The sequence below is a fragment of the Corythoichthys intestinalis genome, chromosome 12 (genome assembly GCF_030265065.1).
Source record: "Corythoichthys intestinalis isolate RoL2023-P3 chromosome 12, ASM3026506v1, whole genome shotgun sequence".
NCBI classification, from domain to species: Eukaryota; Metazoa; Chordata; class Actinopteri; order Syngnathiformes; family Syngnathidae; genus Corythoichthys; species Corythoichthys intestinalis.
In genome coordinates this window covers 25,817,906-25,844,925 of record NC_080406.1, presented here as the reverse complement: position 1 = coordinate 25,844,925, position 27,020 = coordinate 25,817,906, and the positions used below count along the sequence as shown (strand labels likewise).

At 38.6% G+C, this 27,020-nt stretch overlaps 3 protein-coding genes across 3 annotated transcripts; all 3 read right to left on the bottom strand.

Moving 5' to 3' along the window:
- Positions 1–9,023: 9,023 nt before the first annotated feature.
- On the bottom strand, positions 9,024–10,260 carry hoxd9a (homeobox D9a). The gene is made up of 2 exons (XM_057852857.1): positions 9,723–10,260; positions 9,024–9,388 (listed from the first exon to the last, which is right to left on the bottom strand). Exons 1-2 carry the CDS (start codon positions 10,240–10,242, stop codon positions 9,144–9,146), a joined length of 765 nt encoding a protein of 254 aa, XP_057708840.1. The 5' UTR covers positions 10,243–10,260; the 3' UTR covers positions 9,024–9,143.
- Positions 10,261–13,720: 3,460 nt separating this feature from the next.
- Positions 13,721–17,659, bottom strand: hoxd10a (homeobox D10a). The gene is made up of 2 exons (XM_057852972.1): positions 16,999–17,659; positions 13,721–14,051 (listed from the first exon to the last, which is right to left on the bottom strand). Exons 1-2 carry the CDS (start codon positions 17,657–17,659, stop codon positions 13,777–13,779), a joined length of 936 nt encoding a protein of 311 aa, XP_057708955.1. The 3' UTR covers positions 13,721–13,776.
- A 705-nt stretch (positions 17,660–18,364) lies between these two features.
- On the bottom strand, positions 18,365–22,265 carry hoxd11a (homeobox D11a). The gene is made up of 2 exons (XM_057852780.1): positions 21,587–22,265; positions 18,365–20,036 (listed from the first exon to the last, which is right to left on the bottom strand). The coding sequence occupies exons 1-2, from the start codon at positions 22,146–22,148 to the stop codon at positions 19,801–19,803; spliced, it is 798 nt and encodes a 265-aa protein (XP_057708763.1). The 5' UTR covers positions 22,149–22,265; the 3' UTR covers positions 18,365–19,800.
- Between the last annotated feature and the right edge of the window lie 4,755 nt (positions 22,266–27,020).

Below are 27,020 nucleotides of genomic sequence, written 5' to 3'. Positions count from 1 at the left end.
ACATTTGCCAATATGGTTAACGACTTCTTAAATGATCTGTAATCAATCTAATTGGACAAATATAAACCAGGATCAACAGGATACATTTAATCTTTCCGAGATTTTTTTTTTTTTAAATAGCAGGCAAAAAAAAAGTGCAAAATCAACCACACATATGAGACAAGCTGACCTGTCTTTCACCTTAGCCTGCAGGCCAGCACTTGAGACGGCTCACAGACTAAATGCAGCACAAAAGAACCATACAGTCAGCGTTTTTCAACCAAACACATGCACCAAGTGCTTTGGCCTCATTTCACGCAACATATAGGGATTTCTGCTTGGGAAAAAAGCTCAAAATTACACCGTGGAGATGGCACAATCACTTTAGGCCAGTTTACACATTTTAAAAAAATAATCATAATTCCTAAAATCCCCCAAAATATACTGCATATATGGTCGTTGCTGGATGTTATTTATAACGCTTTGGAGATGTATTTCAGGCCTTTGCAGCCGTGGGCCACATGTGAAATGCATACTGTATATAAAAGTATTTTTCCTATATTGGAAAACACGGATCATAATGTCACACGTTAAATTGAAATCAAATTTGAAAAAGCAGGAAAGAAAAAAATCATTCGTACAGAACGTCATCTCCCTGAGCCCCCCTCCCACTGCAGCCGCCCCTATTTTCTACGCAGGAAACAGCGTTAGGTGTGACATCATACAGCCATGCAGCAAATGATAAAAAGCCGCCTTACCGCGCTGAACACACCCCGCCAGCACCGGCGACATCTCCTCCACTTCCGTGGCCGACTCGAAGCCCCATACACGCAGCCGGCCGAGCGCGCTCCTCTTCGGCCCATCTGGAGCCGCTCACCGATACACAATGAGAATTATATTTTGTCTCGTCAAGCCGCGGGCCATAAAGCAAAGTTGAATGGCGTCACGTGTTTCCTCGCAGCCACTCACGAGGGCGCGCGGGCCCATAAATAACCCTGCAAAGTTGCACTTCCTCAATCGTGGCCGTGAGGCTGCAGAGCAAGGAAGGAAGGGAGGGAGGTCACAATTTTCGCGACACCTCTGGGAACACATGTGCACTCAAATGGACACCTTTCATATAGTAACCAACACACACAAAAGTAACTTCTACTATACAATAATAAGCATTTCTGATATTTTCAATTTTTCATCTGTTCTAATTGTTATTTTGTTTATCCATCCATCCATCTATCTATTTAACCATCCATCCATTATCTGTACCAAGTATGTGTGATTGGCTGGCAACCAGTGCAGGCTACCACGCCTCTTGCACATATAGAGCAAGGATGGGCTCCACCACCTGCATGACTTAATATGATTATTATTATTACTATCATTATTATCATTATCATTAATGATAATAATATTTCTTATTATTGATAGTAACAGTAGTTAATTTTGTTGTAGTACTCTATCATGAAATGGACGGTAATTTGATTCCATTTTCTTTAATTGTTTGGATTTAACGTGTTTTATGTTTAAATGTGCTTATAAAAACAGACCAACACTTGGGCTAATTTGATGCCCTAAGGGGGGGGGGGGGGGGGGGGGGGGGGGTTTATATTCAACAATTTTGTCGTTTAAAAAAAAAAAAAAAATTACTATTTTTTAATCAAATTGGGTTGCTTTTAACCGAAAGTAACATGTTTTAGCGTGTAGTCAACATTTAAATTTAACAACAAAAACAAAAGTACAAAAAATAAAGTTGGGTTATTTTATTGGGTCAAATCAACTACAACTTGGATTAATTAAAATATTAAATATTAAATTTAGTGTAGCCTAATATTAGCAGCAGTAGTAGTAACAGTAGTAGAATTCAAGTATAGGAGGGGTAATTATATTAATGAAATGATTATTTTGTGTAGTAAGGGTTGCTGTTGTATGGGGTAATATTATAACACTACTTTTATTACTATTCAAGAAATAATACTATAGTAGAAATGGTGTCATAGCAGCTGTATTGGTTGAACTAGAATTTGACCGACTTGAATCTTTCTCAATTTTTTCCAAGGTATATCTTTTTATATTGTGGAAAACTCATAGCACGTTACGCCCTACAAAAATGTGTGTAAATGTATGAAAATTGAAATAATAATTGTCTCGAGTCATTTTTTTACGACGAGGCAAGTGAAATCTGTGCCTGTATAGTTAAACACAAGTTTAAATTCCTGTTGAATGAATAGCAACAGGTGACTACACAGGTTGTACAGGTGGAACCCACTTCTGCCATCTAGTGGAAATGCATTTCCTTGTCCTGCATGCATGTCACTGTACGTCGCTGGCATAGATTGATGATCAAAGATACATTATGGAAATCATTTGCAAATCAAAAAAGTGACAAATGACCATTCCGTGATGCAAAGGGGATGGATGGTAAACCCTATTTAAAAAAACACCGCCCCCAAACTGAGGTCATTCATGTTTGCAGCCATTTCCACTCCTCCCTATGATCATGGTGATGACGTCAGGTCCTACAGTTTGTACCTACACAATGGCTACATGCATTTCATTATAACCACAGTCATTCAATCTCTTGCAACCACTATCAAACTATTCATATTGACCCAGTTTTCATTCTCCATTCATGCACACAAATCCAACAAAGTGTAAACCCTAACCTCTTTTGAAGAAAAACCGGGCATAAATAACCACGTGCAATACTTTTCAGCCAATCAGAGCGCCATGCCATAGGCTTGCATTGGCTCAGTGTTGGGCAACACCGCCTCCTGCTGGAACCTGGTGTATTGCACCTCCCCTTTTTCTCAAGTCTCTCCTCATCGCAACCAAATGAATGTAGTGGGAAGTGAGGTGACGTGACAACGTACGTCAAAGCAGGCACCTGTTTGACTTTTACATGAACATTTACTTAATTTCGTTGACAATGTCTAGATTTAGATTTTTTTTTTTTTTTTTGCCGTTTGCGTGCCTACCTTAAATCTTAAGATAAAATATTTGAAGCCTTCGAAGGCCTTGATGGTCAAAATGTCAAATAATGGCGTTTGATGTATGTTAATTGCAATATACAATATATTCATTTATTAGAATGTTACATTACCATGTGAATATTGTTTGTGAGTCTGCGACTAAAAATGTTTCCGTTTAACACGACCAAATGTGCAATCTGGAGGGGTATTTCCAATCCTCTTGTACAACACATGATTTTAATTAAATATCAATAAAGAAAAAAAATTAAAATGCATTTTGAAGGCGAGTGCTATCGAGTCCATTTGTTCCCATGCAGGCCTACTGTCACTGCTGTTGTCTGCATGTTCAGCCTCCATTTTGCCGCATTGCAGTAAGGCTGTAAATACTTTCGCAGCTGCCTGTCAGGCCACACTGAAATACTGTCTTTGTCCACTCAACCCCCCACCCCCAAAACGTCTACTTCCTCACCCAAAAGAAAAGGCTTGCACGGTTGCACATTAAAAAAGCAAAATGCGACTATTTTAATGACGAGATTTGCAAGAGAAGAGAATAATTCCAAATATATATGTCTTCATGTCTAATGATATCTGCATTTAAACAGCGCTCAGACAGAAGCAATCGATTGCTCAACACATAAACAGTATGAACTATTTAATAGAAAAGGCGCTTTATGTTCATTCATATGATTATCCTAATTTCAGCACTGCGTCCAAACAAACTGCACATCCCCACGCCACAGGAAGCTGACCCACACGCTCACGTCAAGAATCCAAAAACTTACAAATCGATGTCTGATAATCCATGTTTAGTCGTCGACGTTGCAGTGGAGGCTGCAGGACCTTGCAATCTTGTTGCTGCTCCGTGGCGTTGCATTTGCGATCACACCTCGACGAAGTGAGCAAAGGACTGGCAATTTTGACAGAAAGCTTCATCGTGTCGTATTGGTTTGGTGAGCACGTAGACCCAGAATGAGGTGACGGCGAGAGGAGGGGGGAAAAGGGGGGCTTGCCCGCCCGCCTGCATGGGAAATGAGCAAAAGAGCCATGAAGACGATTGCAGCCTCGCGCACATGACCAGTGGCGTCCAATGATAGTCCGTAGAAACACATAAAAGCGTCGAGTGCCAAGTTGTAAATTGTCCCCTCACAAAAAAAGGAATTTCCACTGCAGTAACTCTTCCTATTTTTTTGGCGCATAAAGGCTATGGGCCCCCGAGCTGCAACCTCCCTTTTCTTCTTTGCTGCGTATCAGCAAAATGTTCCCATTTAGCACTAGTAATCATAGAATCTGACACATTAGAATAGTTTAATAAAGAACGGCTGGTTTATCCATACTCTGGCTATTATTTGTTAACGTTTTCAAATTTTACAAATATGAATCGTCCATCTGCTTCGATTCAACTTCAACCTGATGGCTGGCGAACAACAAACACAAAGAAAAACACTATTTTTAAGAAGCGTATTTGCATTTCTTATTGTTATTGTAAGACTCTTTTGGAAACGGCTATATAGTAATTTTGCTACCCTATCCATTGATAAAATGTATTGAACTAATAAAGAGAGAGAGAGAGAGATTTAGTATCCCACCTAGAGGCAATAAAATCTTTACTTATACGTCTTGCCCTTTGGACTATTGGGCGAAAAAAAAATACCAATAAAAATAAAATATTGCTTTTAACATTGCATGCTGTGCTATGTGAAAATGTGCTTTATATTTGTTGTCGCGTCTTTTAAATTTGGTAAGCTGTCGTCTTTTTCTAAAATAAATAAATTAATTAGTAAAATAATGTTAGTTGAATACATTTTGAATTTAAAACGAGGGCATTTTATAGGTTATTCTTGGATTTATGGGTTGTCTGCAGCTGCTTCCTTTTTTTATTCGCACTGCAGGCCTGATGTATGCGCACGTATGTGTACGTATGTGCGCGTTATGTTTGTGTGTTGTTATTCTCTTTCAAAATTGTAATTAAAAATAAATAGAAGGAATCCAGATACAATGATGGATTAAAATAAGAAAAACACAAAGCATTGTTGTAGTAATTTTTAACCTGTTGTATAGGCTACTTATTAAAATAAAATAATATTTAAAAAATATATATCTATATGTCGGCTCTCCGTCATTTTCCCCTCAAAATATGTGCTATGCACACCTTGTGTGTCTTTTGAGGATAATATTGGTGGTGAAACACTCGATTAGATTACAAGACTTACTTATTTTATTTATCGTTTCATTGTTGTTAGTGATTCTAACGGTCGAAGGCTATATTGCATAGCAATTAAGAGAAAAGTAAGCATTTACAAAACATTGTACATAAAGGTACAATGTTTTTTGTAGTTTAAATGCTTTCTTTGCTGATTGGCTGGGAGAACTCACGTGATACCACCGCCTCATGCTAAAAAAAATATGCTCTTTTTTTTTAGGTTGTATGTCAGGTTAAAATATTAATGGTTTTATAATGAGCTTGATCATCATCATCAGTTCATCACCATATCGAAAACAAATCCAAGAGTCAACAAAAATGATTTATGTCAAGTGAGTTTATAAATGAGCTCATATTGACAAGCTCATAATAATTCACACACATTATTAGCTCACTTTTGCAAAATCCTACCTACGATAAGTTTTATTTTTTTGTTTTGTTTTGTTTTGTTTTAATAAGTTTAAATGTAAATATGTTTGTCGTCACTGTTAAGCACGTAGATGCATTTTACATTAAAAATTTTTTTTAAAAAAAACAAATGACTGACTCGACCGTTTGTCACGTGAAAATTGTGCGTTAACTCTTTTTGTAAACTTGGCAGGCTTTGCTATGTGGTTGGTTGGTTTTATATATATATATATATATATATATATATATATATATATGTATATATGTGTATATATATATATATATATATATATATATATATATGTATATATGTGTATATATATATATATATGTATATATATATATATATATATATATGTATATATATATATATATATATATAAACAATATAGCAGTAAAAAAAATGAGGAGTAATAAAACAATTCTGCTATTTCACTTGCAGCCAAACTGAAAACAGGTTTACTTACCATTTCCATCCATTTTCCATTTTACGATTAATTATTTGTAATTATTGCTACCTTTAGCCTCAGATATTATGGGGATTTTTCCCCCGATCAAATATCATAACAGACCAAGGGCGTAGGTTTGCATAGGGACGGTAGGGACATAACACTACCAACTTTTTAGGATGCTCAAATTGTCCCCACCATTTTTTAAGCAACTTTATTTGCATTTTATAATGACTTCAGTCGTATAGCTCATTTAGATTGTCTTACCCTATGTTAAAAGGATAGAACTATTTATTATTATGTTAATTATTTTCATTATGTTCAGACTTACATTTACCCCTTTTGACTTGCTGAATGTGCCAGTCCTTTTTTTCCTTTTTTTTTTTTTGCCTTAAACGCACGTTTGATTGGCTGATGAGTTATACAACATGTCGACAACATGCCTCCTGAGCTCCCTTCGAAGAGGAGGAATATTAGACTTTTGGGGGGGGGGGTTTCGGGCAGAAGGACGAGCAGCCACTGCAAGTAATATAAAAAGATGTTAATGTAGTGGAGGTGGGGAACATACCACAAATTTTGCTACTGAAAATCCAACCTGCATCAGAGGTAGCATAACATTAAACTGTGAATTTACTGTGAATTTTCTAGCCTGCAAAACTCGGGTATGAAGCTGCTTGGGGAGAGGTGTCCTCCTATATGTGTTTTCTACTTTTAACATTAATTAAACTGTGAGGAATGTAGAGAAACGAGGTTTACTTCCTTCTTCCCAATTGTCATTTTTATTTATGTGGTCTTAAAGCAGCCCAAAGGAGCTTTCATTCTTTGTTGAGTTTGGCTGTGCTTGTGGAAAAAAGCACAGTTGTTTTACCTGAAGGAAGGTTTTATTTTTATTTATTTTTGTTATTCCCTGACTAAGAGTTTTTTTGTTTTTGTTTTTTTCCAGTTATACCGGCATTTAGTTTCTTTATTTAGACAGACAACGATAAGTGGTCCTAGACAATTTTTTATTTTTTTATTTTTTTTTGCATTCCTGGATAGTTAATAGGTTATTACCAAATTTGTATTTATTGTGTATGTTCATAAAATTAAACTTATGTGCAAATATTGCAATTGAAATTTGCTAATGAAATCCAGACATTTATTCTGGAAATTTTCAAAATGTTTCTTTCGTAGCTTTTGATAAAAAAAAAAGAGTTTGAATAGAACAATGTATCACTTGCACCAATACACAGGAAAGTTAGTATAAATCAATCCAGATTTATTTTGTATCTATCATTTGGACCATCAATTAGGTTCATATTCGTGAGAAATGTAGCCCAATCTGTTTGGTCTTATTAATGTCTCATTCCCAGCAAAAAGTGTTCATGCAAGTTATGCTGTTATATCGTCCCTACCCATGTTGAGACCAAACCTACGCCCCTGTAACAGACTGTTATATTCTTTCTGGATCATAATAAAATTATAATGCTATGTATTATAATATATTTTTTAGTTTTGACGGGTCAAAGGTTTTAGTGCTTTTTCTAACATTTCCTCCCCCCTCGAATTTCACTGCTATTTAGAGTCCAACTCTGTTGTTAACACTTTACAATCCAAGATTGGCGTTTTGAGCACAAAGAAGCTTGAAATCAAGAAATTGCATAAATGTAGCCTTCTGATCGATGCGGATGCTTGAAATTAAAGCCACAATTCTTTCGTGGCCTTGTATGACATGATAACGATTCATTGTACCTTGCAGGTTTTGCTTTTATTTATTTATTCATTTACTCAAATCTTACCTACAGTAGTTTCTTCTCCGTTTGTAAAATTAGATAACTGAAGTACTCAAAGGGATCTTCATTATTCTAAACCGTTGTTGCATTTTTAACATATAGATCTAACACGTTCCTTTTTATTGCCATTGGTTGACACTTAAAGAACCACAGCACCCTCTAGCGCCTCATGGCTACTCTGTTTCAAGATCACCACTCAACTGTGATAGTGTAAATATGCACTAATTGTAACCCCTAAAGTTAGTTTTGCATCGTCATTCGCCATTCAGTCCTGACAATTTGGCACTAGTAGAAAAAAAAAAGTGCGTGCACGTAGTCCAAGTGAAGTTTGGTTTCCCATCAGTGGGAAGCTGTTGATGAATTAACGTGAGCGTTAAGATGTGGGGGTGATTTCCTGTGCAACAATCCATCGGCCAGACACCCTTGTGTCCACATTTTGATTGTCAGCAACACACGCACAAAGACAAGAAGGGCCCGGAGAGGGAAAAGGAGCTTTCAAAGGGGCTTGCTGTAATTACTGACTGCAAGGGCCAATAAACTCATTTAGGCTAGACGTCTAGCCATCTCCTGCATAGCTTTATTTCTTCCTGCTCTCAAGTCATTAGAAGCCCACGACCTGGACAATGATATCACCTAATCATAAACACCCCCACACCACCAAAAAGTCACTGATGAAAGTTTAGAGACCTGCCACGCTGTAATTCCCATATGCCTTGTTTGCGTTGCACAGGCCACATTTTGTGGAAATATGTTGCGTTTCAGGCGAATAATAGATTACTTGGACACGAGCAGCACTATTTGGGTAGTTTGTATGCTTGTGTTTTATATATGGGGATGTATATATATTGCATGTATAATCGTCTGTGCTTGTGTTGCAGGCTTTGTCAAAATTTGGACATTTTTTTTTATTGTTTTGCAAATCAATACCGTCGGTCAGTCCCCACGTGTATGTTTATGTGTTTTCTTAAATTAGCAAATATTAGTATGCATAAATTTAAAGAAAAATATATGTACAATATAGTGCAGGGGGTGAAAATTGTATTTTTTTTCCTTTTCATTTACACTTTAAAAGTACTTTTTGTTGACTAGCCAACTGAAAAAGACACACACACATATTTTTTGCATGCACGCCTGTCTCCAAATAAACGTGTGAATTCCAATAGAAAGGTCAAACGAATAAATTGTGAAAATTCTTTATACACACTAAAAGCAACACATACAAAACACACGCATACGCACAGGCAAACTCCCTTTTGTCATCTTAATCCAGTTGGGGAAAAAAGTGAGAAAATGATGACTTCACGTGTAACTTCATCCTTGTTAGGCTGTTTGAAAATAAAATAACAGTGCTTAAATTTTTCAAAAGCAGTCCTTAGTGGTGCTCCTTGCCGCCTCTCTCTCGATTCATCTTCTTCATTTTCATCCTGCGGTTCTGGAACCAGATCTTGACTTGCCTTTCGCTCAGGCTGAGGATTCGGGCTACCTCGTAACGACGGTCCCGACTCAAGTACATGTTGTACAGGAACTCTTTTTCCAGCTCCAGAGTCTGATATTTGGTGTAGGGGCAGCGCTTTTTCCTACTGGAGCGCGCGTGGATCCAGTTGGCTGCCGGGTTGCCTGCAAAAAGAGCAAGCGTTAGTGTTGCTTTTTTGGACCCACAAGCTCGTGTTTGGCTTTGGAAATATATAAATTCCATTCAGGTGTTTCCCTACGAGCATTTATTTCAGGAATCTCGTCACTCTGTGACCCCCACATGCACAGAAAAAGTGCAGAATCCTGTGTAGTAACTCAAAAAAAAAAATAGGGCGGGTTCTGTCCGTACTGGGCCGTAGTGTAGTAGGGGACTCCAGGACACTTTTATGGGTCAGTAAAACATCGAGTTTTACACAGTCAGCTCACACGGTTATAAATCAGCACCGGGGGCTATTTGCATGCATGCGCTTATACTTACTCGGGTCAACTTGTTTCTCCTCTTTGGACTCGCTGTGGCTGGAAAGCTCACTTCCACTCTGCGCTGTTTCCGGGCCCTCGGAGACCTCCGCGACTGGAGCCCGAGTCCGAAGCTCCTGGGCTGGCTTGGTGTCGCGGATCTTCGGCGGGGAAAGCTCCGGTTTCGGGTCGAACGGCGCGCGTCGGCCTGGGGAGAATCCGGCGAATCGGGATACGTGGTTAGGGAGCGGTTCTATCCAGGATCGGGCTCCGACGCATCTTGGGTCCGATTGGTGGGCGTAGGGGTGGTGGTAGATTCCCTGCGGGTGAACCGGCGGCCAAGACGGGGAGAAGACGGCGGATTTGGTGGTGAAATTGCATGAGGAGAAGTCGGCGTGGTGCTCGACGGCGCCTGAGGAAGGCCTGCCGGGGGCTATCGTGTGCGGGGGAGGCGGCATGAAGCGAGCGCCGTACACGTCCTCCGCGTCCGGACCTAAAACCGAATCCGTGTAGCAGCTGGCGAGGGCGCCGCTGGAAGACATGTTTTTTTGTTTGGATGCGCGCACTCAAAATAAAACGACTTGCACTGTTAGTGGAAGCTCCCCTCTATGAACAATCATAGTATTTTTGCTGGCCTGCGTCGGCACTCATTGGTTACATGGATCACGTGATCATATTTACCAATACTGCCAGTAAATCAAGCCTACCCCCGCGCAAACCCTTTGCTTTTTCTTTTTGATTTTTTCCCGTATTCGGATGAAGAAGAAAAAAATGAGAGGATATGTTAGGGTGTCAACAAATAACACCCCCGCCCCACCCCCTCACACACACAGTCACTCACTCGTAATCTCAAGAGCTCGTTTCGTTGCCCATGCACTCAGTAAAAAAGCTTTACAGACTCAGAGAATCCTCGTAAAATAGATGTAATAAGAGGTTGTAAAAAATAAAATAACAAACGCCATTCTTCCTATTTGACCTGGAAATGTTTTATTTTCTCCCCCCTTTTTTTCCTCCGTTAAATTTCATACCGAGATGGAAAAAAGAGGCAATGAAATATTCATTGGAAAGAGAGTAGAATAATAATGGCGCTACCGGCTAAATATATATACATATATTTATGTGTATCAATAAATGTTTTACGAGGGTGTGTGTGATTATGCATGCCACCTATAAAATGGAAAAGGCTCGAAGAAGCTCATCTGCAAGTTGCAATTTAAATGTAGCATTGATTTTTGTTTGTTTGTTTTGAAACTTTTATATTATGTGTGCAAAAAATACACTTTCTCCTCTCTTGACCAAAACTGAATTTCATGATGAGAACAACAACGTTGGGTTTAAGAATTCCACAATATGTATTCAAAAAACATAGACTCTCCCGATTAAAGAAGCAATGTTGATCATTTTATTGCCATAGACTGTACATGCCACACACATGCAACACATGAATCTCGTTTTGAAACTCATCAGCAAGCCAGTGGTTGTAGTGAGGTAATGCTTCACACCCAAACGCAGGAGTACAATGACTCACTAAAATACACTGACAACTGAAACAGCTTTAAATTTTAGGCCTTTTTCTCCAGAAATCAACATCACACTGGCCTTCTTAGGTACGCATCATTGTGTTTACTGCAGTTTAATGCACTTAAAAAAAAAAAAAAACCATACAGGGGTTGGACAAAATATATTTGGCGGAGAAAACAGACAAGGCTGAAAAAGCAGATTCTGCTCTTGCGCTCCTCTTTAAAATAAACTGCTGTATTTTAGGCCAAAAGAACTGTTGCATTTGACAGAACTATATGCTGCCATAGGAGTTTCATGGCGATTAGGCACCCAAACTATTTTTAATTTGTCCGTTTTACCCTGGAGACCCCTGTTTACAGACACCGCGAAACCGCTTTTGTTTCAACCCAACTATAAACAGAAGGTAATTATATTTATTATTTGAAGTTCTATCGTTTTTAGCTTAGAATCTTTTATCGATGTCTAATAGTTAGAAAAAAATGACTTTATGAATTTATTATTATCTAATATTCACTAGCATATTTTAAACTTTTAAACAAATTACGTCACATGACAAAACAGTGTCCTTAAATAGGTCACAGATATTTACCTCATAACTATCGCTTAATTGTATTTTTTTTTTGTCACTGTCGCATTTCCCCCGATATTTTAGATGATAAATAATTGATCCAAACAAAGGGGAAAAAAAACACTTAAAAGGGTTAATATTTGGAAAGAAAGAAAAAAAAATCCCGACCACCCCTTGATGTCTGCGATTTCTGCATTGCGACCCTTGTTATATTACCGTGTTTCACCCATAAAATCCTCAAAAAGTCTGTCTGTGGCCATTCACAACTGTGTCTTGACACTTGCTGAGACATGCTACACAGAGTTTTTGGATCGAAACAAGGTAAGCATGCGATAATATCTCGTTAAAATCATGCTGTCTTTAATTGTGCTCACTCATGCGCTCACCTCGAGTTAGGGTTTAGGGGTTTAATTTTTTTTTAAATGCCCTCCTGTTAAGAAAAAATCTTCCCCCAGATAATTGAGATAAGCTTTCCAATAATGTATCACACATGTACAGTATATATAGGACAATTTTGAAATTTGGCCAAACTGGGGTCTCAGAGCGAACTTCAAGTCACCAGACAAGACTGGAAAAGCAGTTTCTGCTCTTGCACTCCTCTTTTAAATAAACTGCTGTATTCTAAGCCAAAAGAACTGTTGTGTTTGGTAGAACAATATGTCTTTATGCTGCCATAGCAGATTCATGGCGCATTAATCCCCCGAACTATTTTTAATTTGTCTGTTTTACCCTGGAAACCACTGTTTACAGACGTCGTGCAACCACTTTTGTTTCAACCCAGCCATAAAAAGAAGGTAAGTAATTATATTCATAATTCAAAATGTCTATCATTTTTAGCTCAGAACCATTTATTGGTGTCTAATATTTCATTTAAAAAAAAAAAAAAAAAAAAGATTTTAAAAAAATTATTCACTCGCATATTTTAAACTTTTTAAAAAATTACGTCTGTAAAAAAGTCACGGATATCTACTGTACCACCTAACTATCACTTAATTGTATTTTTTTGCTACTGTTGCACTTTCCCTGATATGTTAGATGATAAATAATCGATCCAAACACAGAAAAATGGAGAACAAAGAAAAAAAACGTTTAACAGGGTAAATATATGAAAATGAAAATCTCGACCACTCCTTGATGTCTGCGATTTCTGCATCGCGACCATTGTTATATTACCATGTTTCACCCATAAAATCCCTAAAAAGTCCGGCTGTGGCCATTCACAGCTGTGTCTTGACACTCGGTGAGACACGCTATACACTGACTTTTTGGATCGAAACAAGGTAAGTACGCGATAATATCTTGTTAAAATCATGTCCCAATCTTCTCCCAGAAAATTGAGATTTTAAGCTTTTCAATGATGTATTACACATGCATATAGGACAATTCTGAAATTTGGCCAAATTGGGGGTCTCCGAACGGAACTTCAAGTCACCTGAGTGTTTTCCGCCATACATAAAATGAATATAGTGTAGGCCCGCATTTTGCGGCAATTACAAAATTCCCCAAGGTATTAATTCATACAACTTACATACAACTTGTGAATTGTTTCCAAAGCAATTTTAAGCCATTCTCCAGTTAGAATAGCTGTAACTCCTTCAGAAACGATGGTGGTTGAAATCGAAGTCTTAATTGAATCTTTGAAAATGACCGTAAATGCTCAATAATGTTGAGGTCTGGGGATTTTGACGGCCATACGAGATGTTCAACTTCATGACAATGTTCCTTATGCAGTTCTTTAACCATCAGGTTCAATGATTATGATGCCAAAAGGTGTTTCCATGTTTCGTCCAACCCTTGTATGTTTCTTGGTAAAACAATGCGGTGGATTGCACATAGGTGTACCTAAAAGGGGACCTGCTAGTGTGTAATAATTTATGACCCGAAAAGTTTGACAAATAACACAAGTGAATGTCCAAAAAGCTGAAGGTGAACATAGAAAAGATAATAACGCTCACAACATTCAGCAATAGGGAATACACATCGTCATTCAAGAAAAGGTCAGGTTGCAGTTCAATTCCCGCACTCTACATTCCCGGTTCATCTTCTTGAGCTTCATCCTGCGGTTCTGGAACCAGATCTTGACCTGCCTGTCGCTCAGGTTGACGCTCCTGCTGATCTCCAGGCGGCGCTCTCGGCTCAGGTACATGTTGAACAGGAACTCTTTCTCTAACTCCAAAGTCTGGTGCTTGGTGTAGGGACAGCGCTTCTTCCGGCCGCTCTTGGCCGTCAACCAGCTGCCGCTTTGGGGGTTGGGTTTGAGCTCTGTGTGGGAAAACAACAACATGATGGGTTTTAGAGGTGATGTCACACAAATCGAGTAACCACACGAGCTCAAAATAAGAGTATAATCCAAGTCTCAATTTTGGAATCCAGGAGAAGCAGAAAAGCTCCATATTAATGCGAATTGGACTATATAAACAACAAGTCTACATAAAAGTATTAAAGTATCTCTCTCTCTCTCTCTCTCTCTCTCTCTCTCTCTCTCTCTCTCTCTCTCTCTCTCTCTCTCTCTCTCTCTCTCTCTCTCTCCATATACAGTGCATATACGTATCTATATACAAATGCATAAACATAAACAGGGTGTCCCAAAAATTGTATACACCAATGTGCAGCTGATAACATGACATGTTCATACTTGAACTGTATTTTCATACTTCCAGTAGCATTTGAGAATGAATTTTCTTTCCTCAAAGTTCAGTCTGGCTGCCATCATTGATTCAATGGGTTTAATCTGCAATAAATCCTTAGCCAATTTGGTTACCAATGTTTAAGAGTGTATACATATTTTCGAACACCATGTACATATGCATGTTCCCCCCCCCCCATTACATTGTGAAGTCTTGATCTGAGTTGTTCCACAAAGACAAACGATTTTTTGCACGAGAAAGTTACATGGAGCTCTCTATGCAAACTTTTATGTTTTATCAATTTCTTAAGAAAATTTTCGAAATTAATTTGCGAGTAAACTCTTACATCAGAAACTTTCACATCGGGATTTGCATAAAAATATTTTTGAGCGTGCTGTTGTAAAGAGAACAATTATAAACATCAAGAAAACAGCTTTAAAAAATTGCAATGCAATGTAAATTTTCAAGCACGCAGCATTGTTTAATATTGAAAGATATCAGCTGCTAAATGCAATAGATTGACAGGCAGATTGGTGGAACATTATTTCCAATACTGATTAAAATGAGGTTCACAAACTCAAATTTGAATTAGGAGGCGCAAAGATGCCGTATGATATATTTGGCCATTTTCCACATTGGTTCTTGAATTTCAGATTCAGAGTTTATTTGTTGTTGTTTTAGAAATAATTTTAAAAGATAAAAATACATTTGGATTAAAGTGTTTGGATTCAATTAAATGGCTTTGAAATATCTTCTGTGAGACCAGTCATGGAACATTCCTGACACACACTGAATTTCAGGGCCAAAGATGTACATACCATGGTTTTCCAAACTAAGTCAATAACTGTGAGGCAATGCCATTGGGACAAGCACTTCTAAATATATGCATGCTCAATGTACTCTGACAAAAATAGATGGGTAGTATACACCATAAACAAGTCCATTTATGTGCCTCATCTTAACTTGGCTACCCTTTAGTATTATTTTTACCTTTTTCCAAGGCCAAAAAGTAATAGTCAAATGACGTATATACGTGTAGTTGTGTGTGTGTTTGTGTGTGGTGGTGCATTTGAGTAAAAGTTACAATGCATGTGAACTATTGGTTCAAAAAACAAAAAGAAAAGAAATAGGAAATCACTATTGTACTGCTTATTCCAACCAAACTAGCTTTAGTTGAAAAGCCAGTACATGAAAATAACAATAAATAAATGAATACAAGTTCCGGGATCATTTGTAGATTTTCCTTGTAGTAAAATCAGGATGAAACACACACAAACACACGCGCACGCGCGCGCGCACCTCTCTGCCTCCCCCCACATCCAAACACACAAAAACTCGAGTAAAGGTGAAAAGCACTGCAAGTTTAAATTTACAAAACATACTGTGTAGATTTTCTGGCAAGGTTAATTTTAATTCAAATTCTAATTTGCATAATTCCAATATTTTGTACCCCAAGGCCTGAAATCAGTAAATCAAACTTCAATAGTGACATAATTAAACTTTTGACAGTGCCAAGCCATTGCAATTACTGTACTGTCTACTAGCAGGTTTGGGAATTATTTGACACCCTTTTAAGGCCAAACAACAATAAAAGTCGGATGTGAAGAGTTAAAAAAGGCTTTTCGGTCTCCCAGCAATGACAATATAAATTCGTACATTTTCTCCATTTAAAACATAATCACTTAATTTATGTAATTCAAACGGTTGTTTTTTTTTCCATTCTGGTAAGAATATATTTTGGCACCAAAAAGAACATATATTTGCGAACAACAATACAAAAAATAGGTTGGCCCCGTGACAAGCAATTTAATTACTCTATCACAGACTTGATGAACGAAACGATAAAAAAACAAGAAAATAGACAAAATGATTAGCACCCTGATTGTCTTTTTTGTACTGTGATGATTATTGTTCTCAAAGTGATTTTACAGTTTACTTGTTGTTAAGAGCTGATATGATTGTATTTGGTGCCACTTCAATATTATTCAGATGAGTCTGGATTTCTTAAAAACAGTCACATCTGGTGAAGTTTAACACATGGATGATGTCCTTTATACATCTGAATTGCAGCAGATTTTTCACTTGTCACTTTTTTTTGTCCTTTAGGGGTCCAAATTGAGCCATACGCACATTACTCTATATGAAAAGTGTAAACATGTGGCAGAATTTTTAAGTGAAATGATGTATAGTTCCTTGTGGGGCTATAACAAATTTCACCTCACACTACATGGATAATAAAGAAGTTATTCGAACCTAAAAAAAGGCGCCTTTGCATGTAATTTGCAGCTTATACTTAACACTAAAGCTACTTTTCTAACTTACAGTAATTGTAGAAGTTGTGCACTTTTTCTGTTTCGAATTCAAAGCTCAACTGGCCTATAACCATGCAGAGGCGCCGTGTATACTTGACATTTAACATTTCATCAAATGTCCAGTCATCCTATTTGTAATGTAGAGTATCGCGAACGTGCACGCAGGCTTTGCACGCGCGCGCGTCTGCAAAGCCTCTCATTAAACATTACGACTGCGGAGACTTGTTTGTGTTTTATTCGCGCTTTTACGACACTGGAGGCCAAACCCACCTTTCTCATCCCGCGGCTCATGCAACAGCTCGGGACTGCAGGACGGTCTCTTCTTCTTTTCCTGTTCCTCTTCATTCTGTTCTCCTTCTTCCTCGTCCATGCTGGACAAGCAGGGATTCGGGCTTCCCGCAGCCACGGGGCTGCGCGGCGGGGCGTCCTTTGTTGCGGGCTGCGGTTGTGGCCCGATCCGATCCAGCTGCATCAGCGTCGGGCTGGGCTGGTGGCGGTAGTGCTCCGCCTCGTGCTGCCGCCCTCCGTCGGTGTACGTCTGGCCCAAACGGAAGTAGCCCGGGACCGGGACTTCGGGGGCGTCGGCTCGGTTCGGTTCGGCCACGAGGGGCGAGTACGCGTGAACGTCTTTTTGCACTCTTTTATCTGAGAACATGCAGCAGCTACCCTCCTCCTTGATGCTCTGTGCGTATGTACAGTCAGGACTGATCGGAGCCTCTGCTCTGCACGCCCGACCCGATTGCCCCCACTGCTGGGCGAAATACGAGGGGACGCCGGGGTGGCCCGGCTCTGCTCTCCTGGCCAAAGATGGCGCGATTCCACACGTTTGCATCGCATAGCCGCCAAGCATGTCAGGAGCTGACGACGCGTACGTGCCGAAAGCGTCCGATAAGAAAGGACTAGCCGCGGCGGGGTTGGCGGGGAAGGACATTTTTGCCGTCCTGGAAGCTGACATGTCTGCGCTCCAAGTCGGCGTGCGCGGTGACCACATGACTATCCCACCAATGAGCTTTGAAAGTGGCCTTGACACGCAGGCTTGCGCGCACTGCGGCGCAGCACAAAAGGCGCAGTCTGCAGCGACACCTAGAACCAGCACTTGAAATTGGTTGGCAAAGAAGAACTGCCAGGAGGGGGGGTCGTAGGGGTCTGGCGGCACAGACTGTGTTACATTGTCGTTTAGGGGAAAAAAAAACAAAAAAAAACTAAAAGCAGCTGCAAAATTTCGTCACACACTCAGTAGACAATCCTCAGTTTTGATGTATTTAATGCACTTCCTTTCAAGTCCAAAGCCAACTATCAAGAAGACACTGTAGCTACTGTGTGCATCGTGTTTTGTCATCAACTCCGCGGATTTTACCAGTTTGCAGTGTTTGCATTGAATTAAATAGTGGAACAAGTTTGCATGGGAGGATTTGACTATACTTTTTATTGTCTTGATAAAGCGCAAATAACAGGAAAACACTTTTTAGAGATTTTTTTTCTGTTAACCCCCCATCCCCCAATAAAATAGTCGAATACATACACCTGGGTATAGTGGCGTTTTTTGTACACTTATGGTGAGTAAAAAAATGGAAAATGGGGAAAACAAAAGTTTTTGTGTAAGTCGTAAAAGAGCAACAGAATATGCAATTGTCATTTTTTTTTTTTTTTTTGCCCTTTAAAAATTGTTTCAATAAAATCTGTGGTAAAGTAAATTTACGCACGTTTATATTTCTGAACATTTGCTGAATTAATAAACTGTTACAATTCTTACTTTTAATTTGGCACATTGAGGACAATTTTCCGTCATTCTTTTTCACTGATTCCAAATATGGAACAGTAATGAATAGTATTTTATTTTCCTTTTACATGCGTGACCAACAGTTCCCTCACACACACTTTCTCACACACACAATCTACAATATGTCTCAACGACAAACAGTTTAAAAAAGAATATACGTGAGTGTATAATTGTCCTCTTGGCAGAAACACTTTTTAAATGTGTCTTAAAGCAAAATACAAATGGAGGCGACCGTTTAGCATTTGGTTTATACATTTGCTGCGTGACGCAAACCCAGCATGGGGGTAATTTGTGCGTTCAAGTAAAAATAAGATTGTATCACTTTTTTTGCATTTTAGCTGATGTCAAAAAGAAAGCTGAAATATCCTAAATAAAATCACATGAGTTTTTTTTTTTTTTTCTTTTCTTTTCATTTCTTTTTTTAAAATAAAATGTTCTGTACCGAGTTGAAGCGAAACCCCAAAGCCAACATGTGTTGAAAGCATTAAGCGCTTTTGTTCTTTGGCTGCTTTCACCCCTCTCCAAAACTACAACGCTGCCCTCATGTGGACATTTTGGACAACATCATGTCATTTCACTGCTGGACTTTGACCGCCACGCAATTAAACGCCTTATGAAACTTGTTATTTAAAACCGTTTCCCTGCAGATAGTGGATGCGGTGGTCGACTTCAATTAAAAATGCATGATTACTAAATTAGCCCGGGGTCATATCTGACCACTTGGATAATCACTATGAAGCACACACGCTCACGTCCATTGACAAAACACATAGTCCAAGTCCAAATTGGTCCATGTTGAACATCCAACAACAACAAAAAAAGATGTTTCCAGCTTCCCGGATTTTGCAACTGTACTTTGAGGCAGGAAAAAAGGGATACTTGGATGGTGAGGGGCTGCAAAGTCCAATAGCCCCTATTTAGACATTTACAGCTGCTTTTATGATTGTGTCTAGACGGTTCAAGGTTTAGTAAACAATCCAGTGTTTCAGAGAAGGGGAAATAAAGGCGTGAACACACACACACATACATACACACGCACGCAACACACTTTCCCTGCATGTCAGCTGCTTGTTATTTAGTTGAACATTTTTGTTTGACACACTGACACCACATGACATGCATCCTTGAAATGCACATAGAATAAATAATCTGGTTTGTTCCTGATCAAGTGAGGATAGATTCATAAATAAATGCAGTCGACACGTCGGCAACTAATAGATTACACAAGAAGGAGCAGTCTTTGGCGTGTTTACTTATTAATATATACGGAATATATATATACTGTATGTTTATCAGAAGAGGGGGTTGCCAGTGAAGTACTGTAGACGGTCGCGGTTGAGCTTCTTCTCCTTCATCCTTCTATTCTGGAACCAAATCTTCACCTGGCGGTCGGACAGGTTGAGCATCCTGGACAGTTGCAGGCGCTTCTCCTTGTTGATGTACACGTTGAAAAAGAACTCGCGTTCAAGTTCGCGGATCTGGTACTTGGAGTACGGACACCTTTTCTTCCTTGATTTGGTCGACGAGGCTGGACGTCGAAAAAGAAATGGGGGAAAAATCAGTTTCAATCTCATTACCAAGACTCAACAAATTAAAATCATGAATTACAAATGTTTTTATTATGTGTACGTTTGTATATGTTTATATATATTTGCACATACACACTTTTTAAAATGATAATTGCGCTGAAAACAATTATTATATATTTAATGTTTAAAAATCACAATATGAGTTACCTACTACACTAGACTACACTACCAGCAACAATCGGTTATTGAAAGTATTCCTTTAAAGCGAGGCTTTCACGTTTACTATACTTCTCAAAAGTGTTTTTGAACATAAACTAGCCCACATCTAAAATGGCCGCCGAATGCAATATTTTTTGAAATGACAAATCCACTTTTTTTCTACTGTCTTAAAGAACTTGAACCTATAGGTGAGATATAGGAAACGTTGACAAATATCGTTATTGCACATATATTTGCATTGATGTGTAGGCGATTTTGAGACATGTCAAAAGTTGCATTTAAAAATCTGAAAGATTTCCCTTTTAAATAAATTTATTTTGCAGATATACTTCAGCCAAAAAGGGCCAAAATCATTTCAGAATCTCACTGATAAACCCCCTAAAATACATATTAAGTAGTCTTTATTATTATTTGTACATGCACAAAATGCTTTTAAATAATATTAATGCTATTCTTCTATTTGACACCATGGTTTTCCACGTTTCCGCAGACAACAAGACAAAATAAAGCTTCTTTTCTACCCCACAATTGAAAACACACATACAAGACACTTATTTTTGGCTCTTGTTTTGATATGCTTATGACTTCACCATCTTGGAAGACCACGACAAGAAATGAGGCGAAAATGCAATTGTGCTCAAACGGTTATGCAATTTGGAAGTTATAAACAAGCAAAACATGTAGTTTAAAAAACCCCCCACACATTTATTTATCTATTTTTATTGTAATTCAAATTGGGAAATTTAGATTGGTAGTAAGAGTTGGATGTTTTTGTTACGCCGACTAAATATTTATTTTAAGCTATTCTGTTATCTTTTCACTTTCATTGATCAGAAATATGGTAAAAATTGTGTTAAGAGTGGAATAATTTTTGTGTCCGTTTTGGGGAAGTAAAAAAAGTACAATGGCGAAAAATGCATTTAAATGAAGCTTTTTAAATTGGGCGTTTTACATTTAAACTTTTGACTTTCGTGCATTAGTGTTTTGGGGTGTACATAAACTATTCAACAGGGAACATTGTAATCAATATTGAATTTTTAGGAAAAATAGGCCGTTGGTTTAAGAGAAAGTTAATATGTACGGTTAAAATATAATTTTAATCAAATATGCGTGTTTTGCTTTTCAGCAGCCTTGCCACTCCAGCCCAGCTTAACACTTTCCCATTGTAAATACCTTTACAGCCGTAAAGAACATCTTATTGGGATATAAAACCCGTTTGCATGCTTATAAAGCCGCAGACTGGGGCGCGCGGCCACGGCGATGGACGCGCCTTTGTCCTCCACGGCGGACCCTCCATTCACATTTAAAGGGACTGACAAAAACAACCCACTCTGCTGTTGACTGCTCTTGTCGCCGCAGTTGGACGACGAGTCGTCATCCGCGCCGGTCGTCGCCGCCGCTGCCGAGTCGCCGTTTCCGGCTTCGTCCGTCTTGGTATCGGCGTCGTCATTCTTGTTTCTCGCCGTCTCGGCGGCGGCTTTCTCCGAGTTGGAGCCGTCGAAGAACTGGTCGAAGCCCTGCGGCAGGACTCCGTTGCGTCCCACGCCAGGAAATAAGTTGCAGGGCGAGCCGGCGCCTGCGTGTGTGCCGCCGTACAGCGGCTCGCTCTTGAAGGACGACTGCAGCAAATCCCGGTGCTGCATGAGCTCCTCCGAAGAGTAATAGGACGCGTAGTTTCCCCGGTAGTGCCATTTGCTGGGGTGCTCAAGTCCGTAGTCCCTGAACGAGACCTCCCGAACAGGTTGGCCGATGTTGGCGGAGTAGGGGAAATTCACCTGGCACGAGGTGCTTTGCGGTAGGAAGGACGAGACGGACGTGAAATCGGGCGTGGAGACGTAGTAAGTGCAGCTGGGCAGATACATGTTGGACGCGCGCTCGTCGTAGTCCGTCATGTCTGCGGACGGCCGGCCGGCTCCGTGGGGGTAGGAGGGCGACGACACTCGAGCTCCGGCTTGTGCTCGCGGGCTCCAGCGTGATCAAACTTCGACCAGAGAACCGCGAACGGGCTCGCTGCTATACATCTTGATCGATTCCGGAGGTAATTGTGTCATGTGATCCCTGGCCAAGAAATTACCATACATCAATATCGGCCATTAAAAAAAAGAAGGAAAAAAAAAAAAAAAAAAGTCGTCCGGAGAAACTCATGTGAGGCCGTGCGAGAGCCTCCATTGGCTCCTTGGATGCTGGGGGAACTCCTCTCTTTGCATGCGCCACCATCAAAAGAACACTATGAGGAGAAAGGAGAGGAAGAGGAACACGGCAAAATTTTCATTCACTTGCTCGTTGTCAACAAGTGACAGCGGGCCGTCACTGCGTCCGAGCCCTCAGACGTCCGAGCATTGACGTTGACCTCCAGCCTTATTAACGAAGGGCGAGCCAGGCGGGAGGGGAAAAACGCCAAGGCCACATGCACGTCCATGTTAGGACAGCGAGCAGCACAAAGAGCCTCATGTGATTACGCACTTGAAGCCTCATTGCGCCGACGCGATATGATGCTTGGCGCAGTTAAACCAACGCACGATGGCTTCTAATTCGACATTCTTTATTGTCCCCAGCGCAATAAAAGTGACGCCTGCATAAATACAACATGCACTACCCCCGAGCTTCCGCGTGTGCTTTGCATTCCCTCCCCGCAGGAGCAAAAAGACACAAGCAATCATACAAGAAATTAACTCGAGCAATATGCACTTAAAGCGCAATTAAAATGCTTGATCATTCTTTAAATATGGATCTTAGCACAAATTACCGTGAAAAACAACGTGTGTTGGGGAAGTTGGCTTGAAATGTGTTGCAAATAATTTGAGCAAAACGGAATTTGGGATGATTTAACAGCAATTGTCTTCAGCATTTATCTAAAAATAGTTATGATAATAACAATAAGTGCATAAATAAATCAACAACTAACAATCGTCTTTTTCCATTTTCAACAGAGGCGAGGGCCAAGGCATAGAATTGTATTGTAACAAGCAAAAATATTGTTTTGAAAGTATAATATGATACTATATTTGCGTATTCAGAGAGAACTGCAATATACTGTATTGGATTCTTTGTGAAGGAAAAAAAGAACACTTTTGGAAACAAAGGACAACAATAGTATAGTGCATACCTGCCATTTTATTATACCGTATTTCCCTCTTGTGAGTATTGGAGAGAAAGTTACTTGAATTGATTTGAGCATTTCCTTTGTGTGGAAAAACTGACCTAATTTTCGAGGAGAAAGGAAAATGACGTCACTCGACCGCTCGTTTTAATCTTGAGTAACCGCTGTTTAAAGTAAGTAAATATAGAAGACTTTTCCCGTGTAGGGTTGCATTGTAAAAGGGAAAACAACACTTTTTAAAAGTGAAAATGGGGAGCACTTTTGTGTAGGAGGAGAAATGTGTCTTCGACTCTTGCATGTGTGAAGGCCTTTATTGTTATTAGGGGACATCAGCTCTGCGTTCACCCTTCACTGCACAGCACACACTCGCGCGCACGCGCACTTACGGAGTCACACACTTAAATGCATCATGCACCTTTAAAGCTTTAATTACAATAGATTAGACGGACTAAAAATATCAGTGGATTAACACTTGAATTCTATTCGCTGTTCTTATTATATTACTACATTTAAAAATATATTTTCAAAGTGTTACACTTAGCCCCTTAAAGCTGTTTACTCTCTGTTTTCGTTTCTTTTATTTCAGATGGATGGTGGATAAGTAAAAACTTGCAAATATTAAATTGTTGAGTTTTTCTATTCCACAAAAAAATAAGAAGTCATTTATTTTAATGATTTCATATAATTCTATTTTGCTATAGACTATGTACTTGTATATTTTTTCCTCTGTCTCGCACTAAAGTGTACCCATTCTTTTAAACTATTAGGAAATGTGTAGACACTATTTAAGTGCAATAAAATAATATAGTCATGAAATTCCTACGAATACGTTTCTCCTCTAAATGACAATAATTTAATTTGTGTGTGTGTGTGTGTGTATGTATGTATGTATGTATGTACAGTTAGAAAAACTGCGCCATATATAACCGTATTTACTCGCATTTTTAACAGTATGTACGTGTATGTATGTATGTGTGTGTGCGTGTGGGGGTGGGGGTGTATATAAATATAATATATAATGTGGAGGCATATATATATATATATATATATATATATATATATATATATATATATATATATATATATATATATACTACACACACACACACACATATATACTGTATATAAATATATATAGTACATGTATATACATAGTACGTGTATATATATATAGTACATATATACATATATACACTGTATATAACACATACATACATATGATGCATGTCATATATATATATATATATATACACACACATATATATATATATATATATATATATATATATATATATATATATATATATATATATATATATATATATATATATATATATATATTACACACACACAGCGTGTATGTGACAAAATATTTAATAGTTGAAATAGTCTAAAAGTGGCTTGCCTTCGAGTCGAATCATCTTCCAAATAAAGGCAGTCTGTATAGAAATGAGTCATTGTTTCCATCCCTGTCGTATTTAAATTTATTTACTGCAAGGGTTTAGTGTGTTTTGCCATCGTCTGCCTTATTTGTCGACTGCTAATTTGGTCATTCATTTGTAATAAACACTGCAATGAAGTCGTAAGAAATATGGAGTGCATGCTATAGTCTTGTTTAAAAAAAAAAATTAACAAAAATGCTATACAATACTATACTACAAAAAAAACCCTATACTTCAGTCATTTTTTCAAGATCTGGAGATGCCGACATTACGTATAAAAACTCATATATCTTCAGCGCTATCTTCGCCGATCAATAGTTGTTTATCACTCATAGTTTGAATTAAAATGGAGTCGGGTATTCATCATTATCTGGTTTAAACAACATAAAAAGGATGCAATGTGATTAGAACCGCGGAGTGTTTATCTGCTGACTCCTAAATCTCATTACTTAACTAATATTCTTCATATTTCACTCCCGTTTTGTACATTTAGCACCCCCAAAATATTGAGACATGACAATCATGTGAATGCGTGGGAAGCAGCAGCAAAGCACTGTCCACTAACTTGACCTTAACTTTGTTTTGGATCCCCCACTGTCTTTAGGGCCCTGAGCTAAATGACGCTGTCTGGCCGCGTTTTGCCGCAATAAAGCAATAAAGTCACAAAATGGGGGGCGGAAAAACGTCGCACAGAGGAAGCGAGCCTTTGCCGCAGCAGTAAAAAGTCTACACACACGCTCACACTCACAAAAAAAAAAAAAAAAAAAAAAATGCCTGCTCCAATGTCTTCTTTAGCATCCCGAGGGCATCAGAACACATATGCAGGCATGCTTAGAAATGTGCACGTGACCTCTTTTTAAATATCAAAATAAGATACGAGTCAGAAAACAAGTAGACTAATTGTATACCACTGGTGACCTTACAACAAGCCTGCATTGAAACTTAACAGATGAGCACCATGAGAAGTTGAAGAGTTGCATGGATGTTAGCATTGTGAATTAAGGACTACCGCTTACGATAAACTAATTTTGCTCACACATTATGTATTTTGCATGAGCTGCAGATATTCTATTTTTTGTCTAACTATATTAAATGTAAATTTCATGTGAAAATCATTGTGACTGAAATGCAGCTGCAGTCACCTTCAAGTGACTTTGCAACAGTGCAGCAGCAAAACCATAGGGGGGATATGTGCAACAAAACAAAAGGTCTCAGTTTGCAGTGTTTCGTCCATTAAGTGACACTAGTTGTGCACTAGCCTGCTGTTCTATGCTCTAACGGTTGATCAAAATATACATACACATATTTTTGATTAGGAACATTTCAAATTTCACTGGCGTGATTTTTATACACAAATAAAGTTGAAAACAGTAAGAAGAGACGCTGAAATGCAAAACTTGATGAGCAACACTATTTATTATGAACACGTCACCCTGTTGCACACAGTTGTATTTTGTTAAACATGAACGTTAATGCTGTATATGTTAACAGATTGCCTCCCTTTAAAATAAGGGGGGCATGTGTGTGTGTGTTTGTGTGTGTGGGGGGGTGTAAAAGTCATTTTTAAATGTTGGTATTGCGTAAACATAATATTCTGTTTTCAATCTACAAATATCATGGACAAATACTAATAATTCATTTCCATTAAAAATCACAGTTTATTTACATATTTCCTTTAAATTGCCCAGCGATTTCGTGTTGCTATATAGAATTTATTGAATAAATCATAATCGTGATCATAGTTTTGTTTGTGAAAAGTGAACGTTTTCACAAAGCTAGAAAATTAAACAATTTCTAGCAAGCACATTGACATTTATTGTTGTTTTCTTGATCCTAAAATTATTGCTGAAGTTATTTTTAACTTTATTAAAAGAGCCAATGTGCTTGCGGGATTTTGTGGGGGATTCTTTGAGTGTGTGTGGAGAGTCAATCCTAAAATCTGTTGACTAGTTTTATTTTAGAATTTGTTTTTGGTTTTCTTGTTTTCTGAAAACGTTCAAAAACGATCTTATACAGTTACATATTCAGACTGCATAATACTATACATTTTAGCAGCAATTCTGATGTGCCCAACAGAATTTTTCACATCGACGGAGCATATTTGCACACGAAATAACCCACCCCCAAACGTATTTATTCACAATAAAAGGCGTACGAACAAATGGTAAACAAGCATGCATATGTATAATATGGACGTAAACATGAACTTGAGCTCACACGAG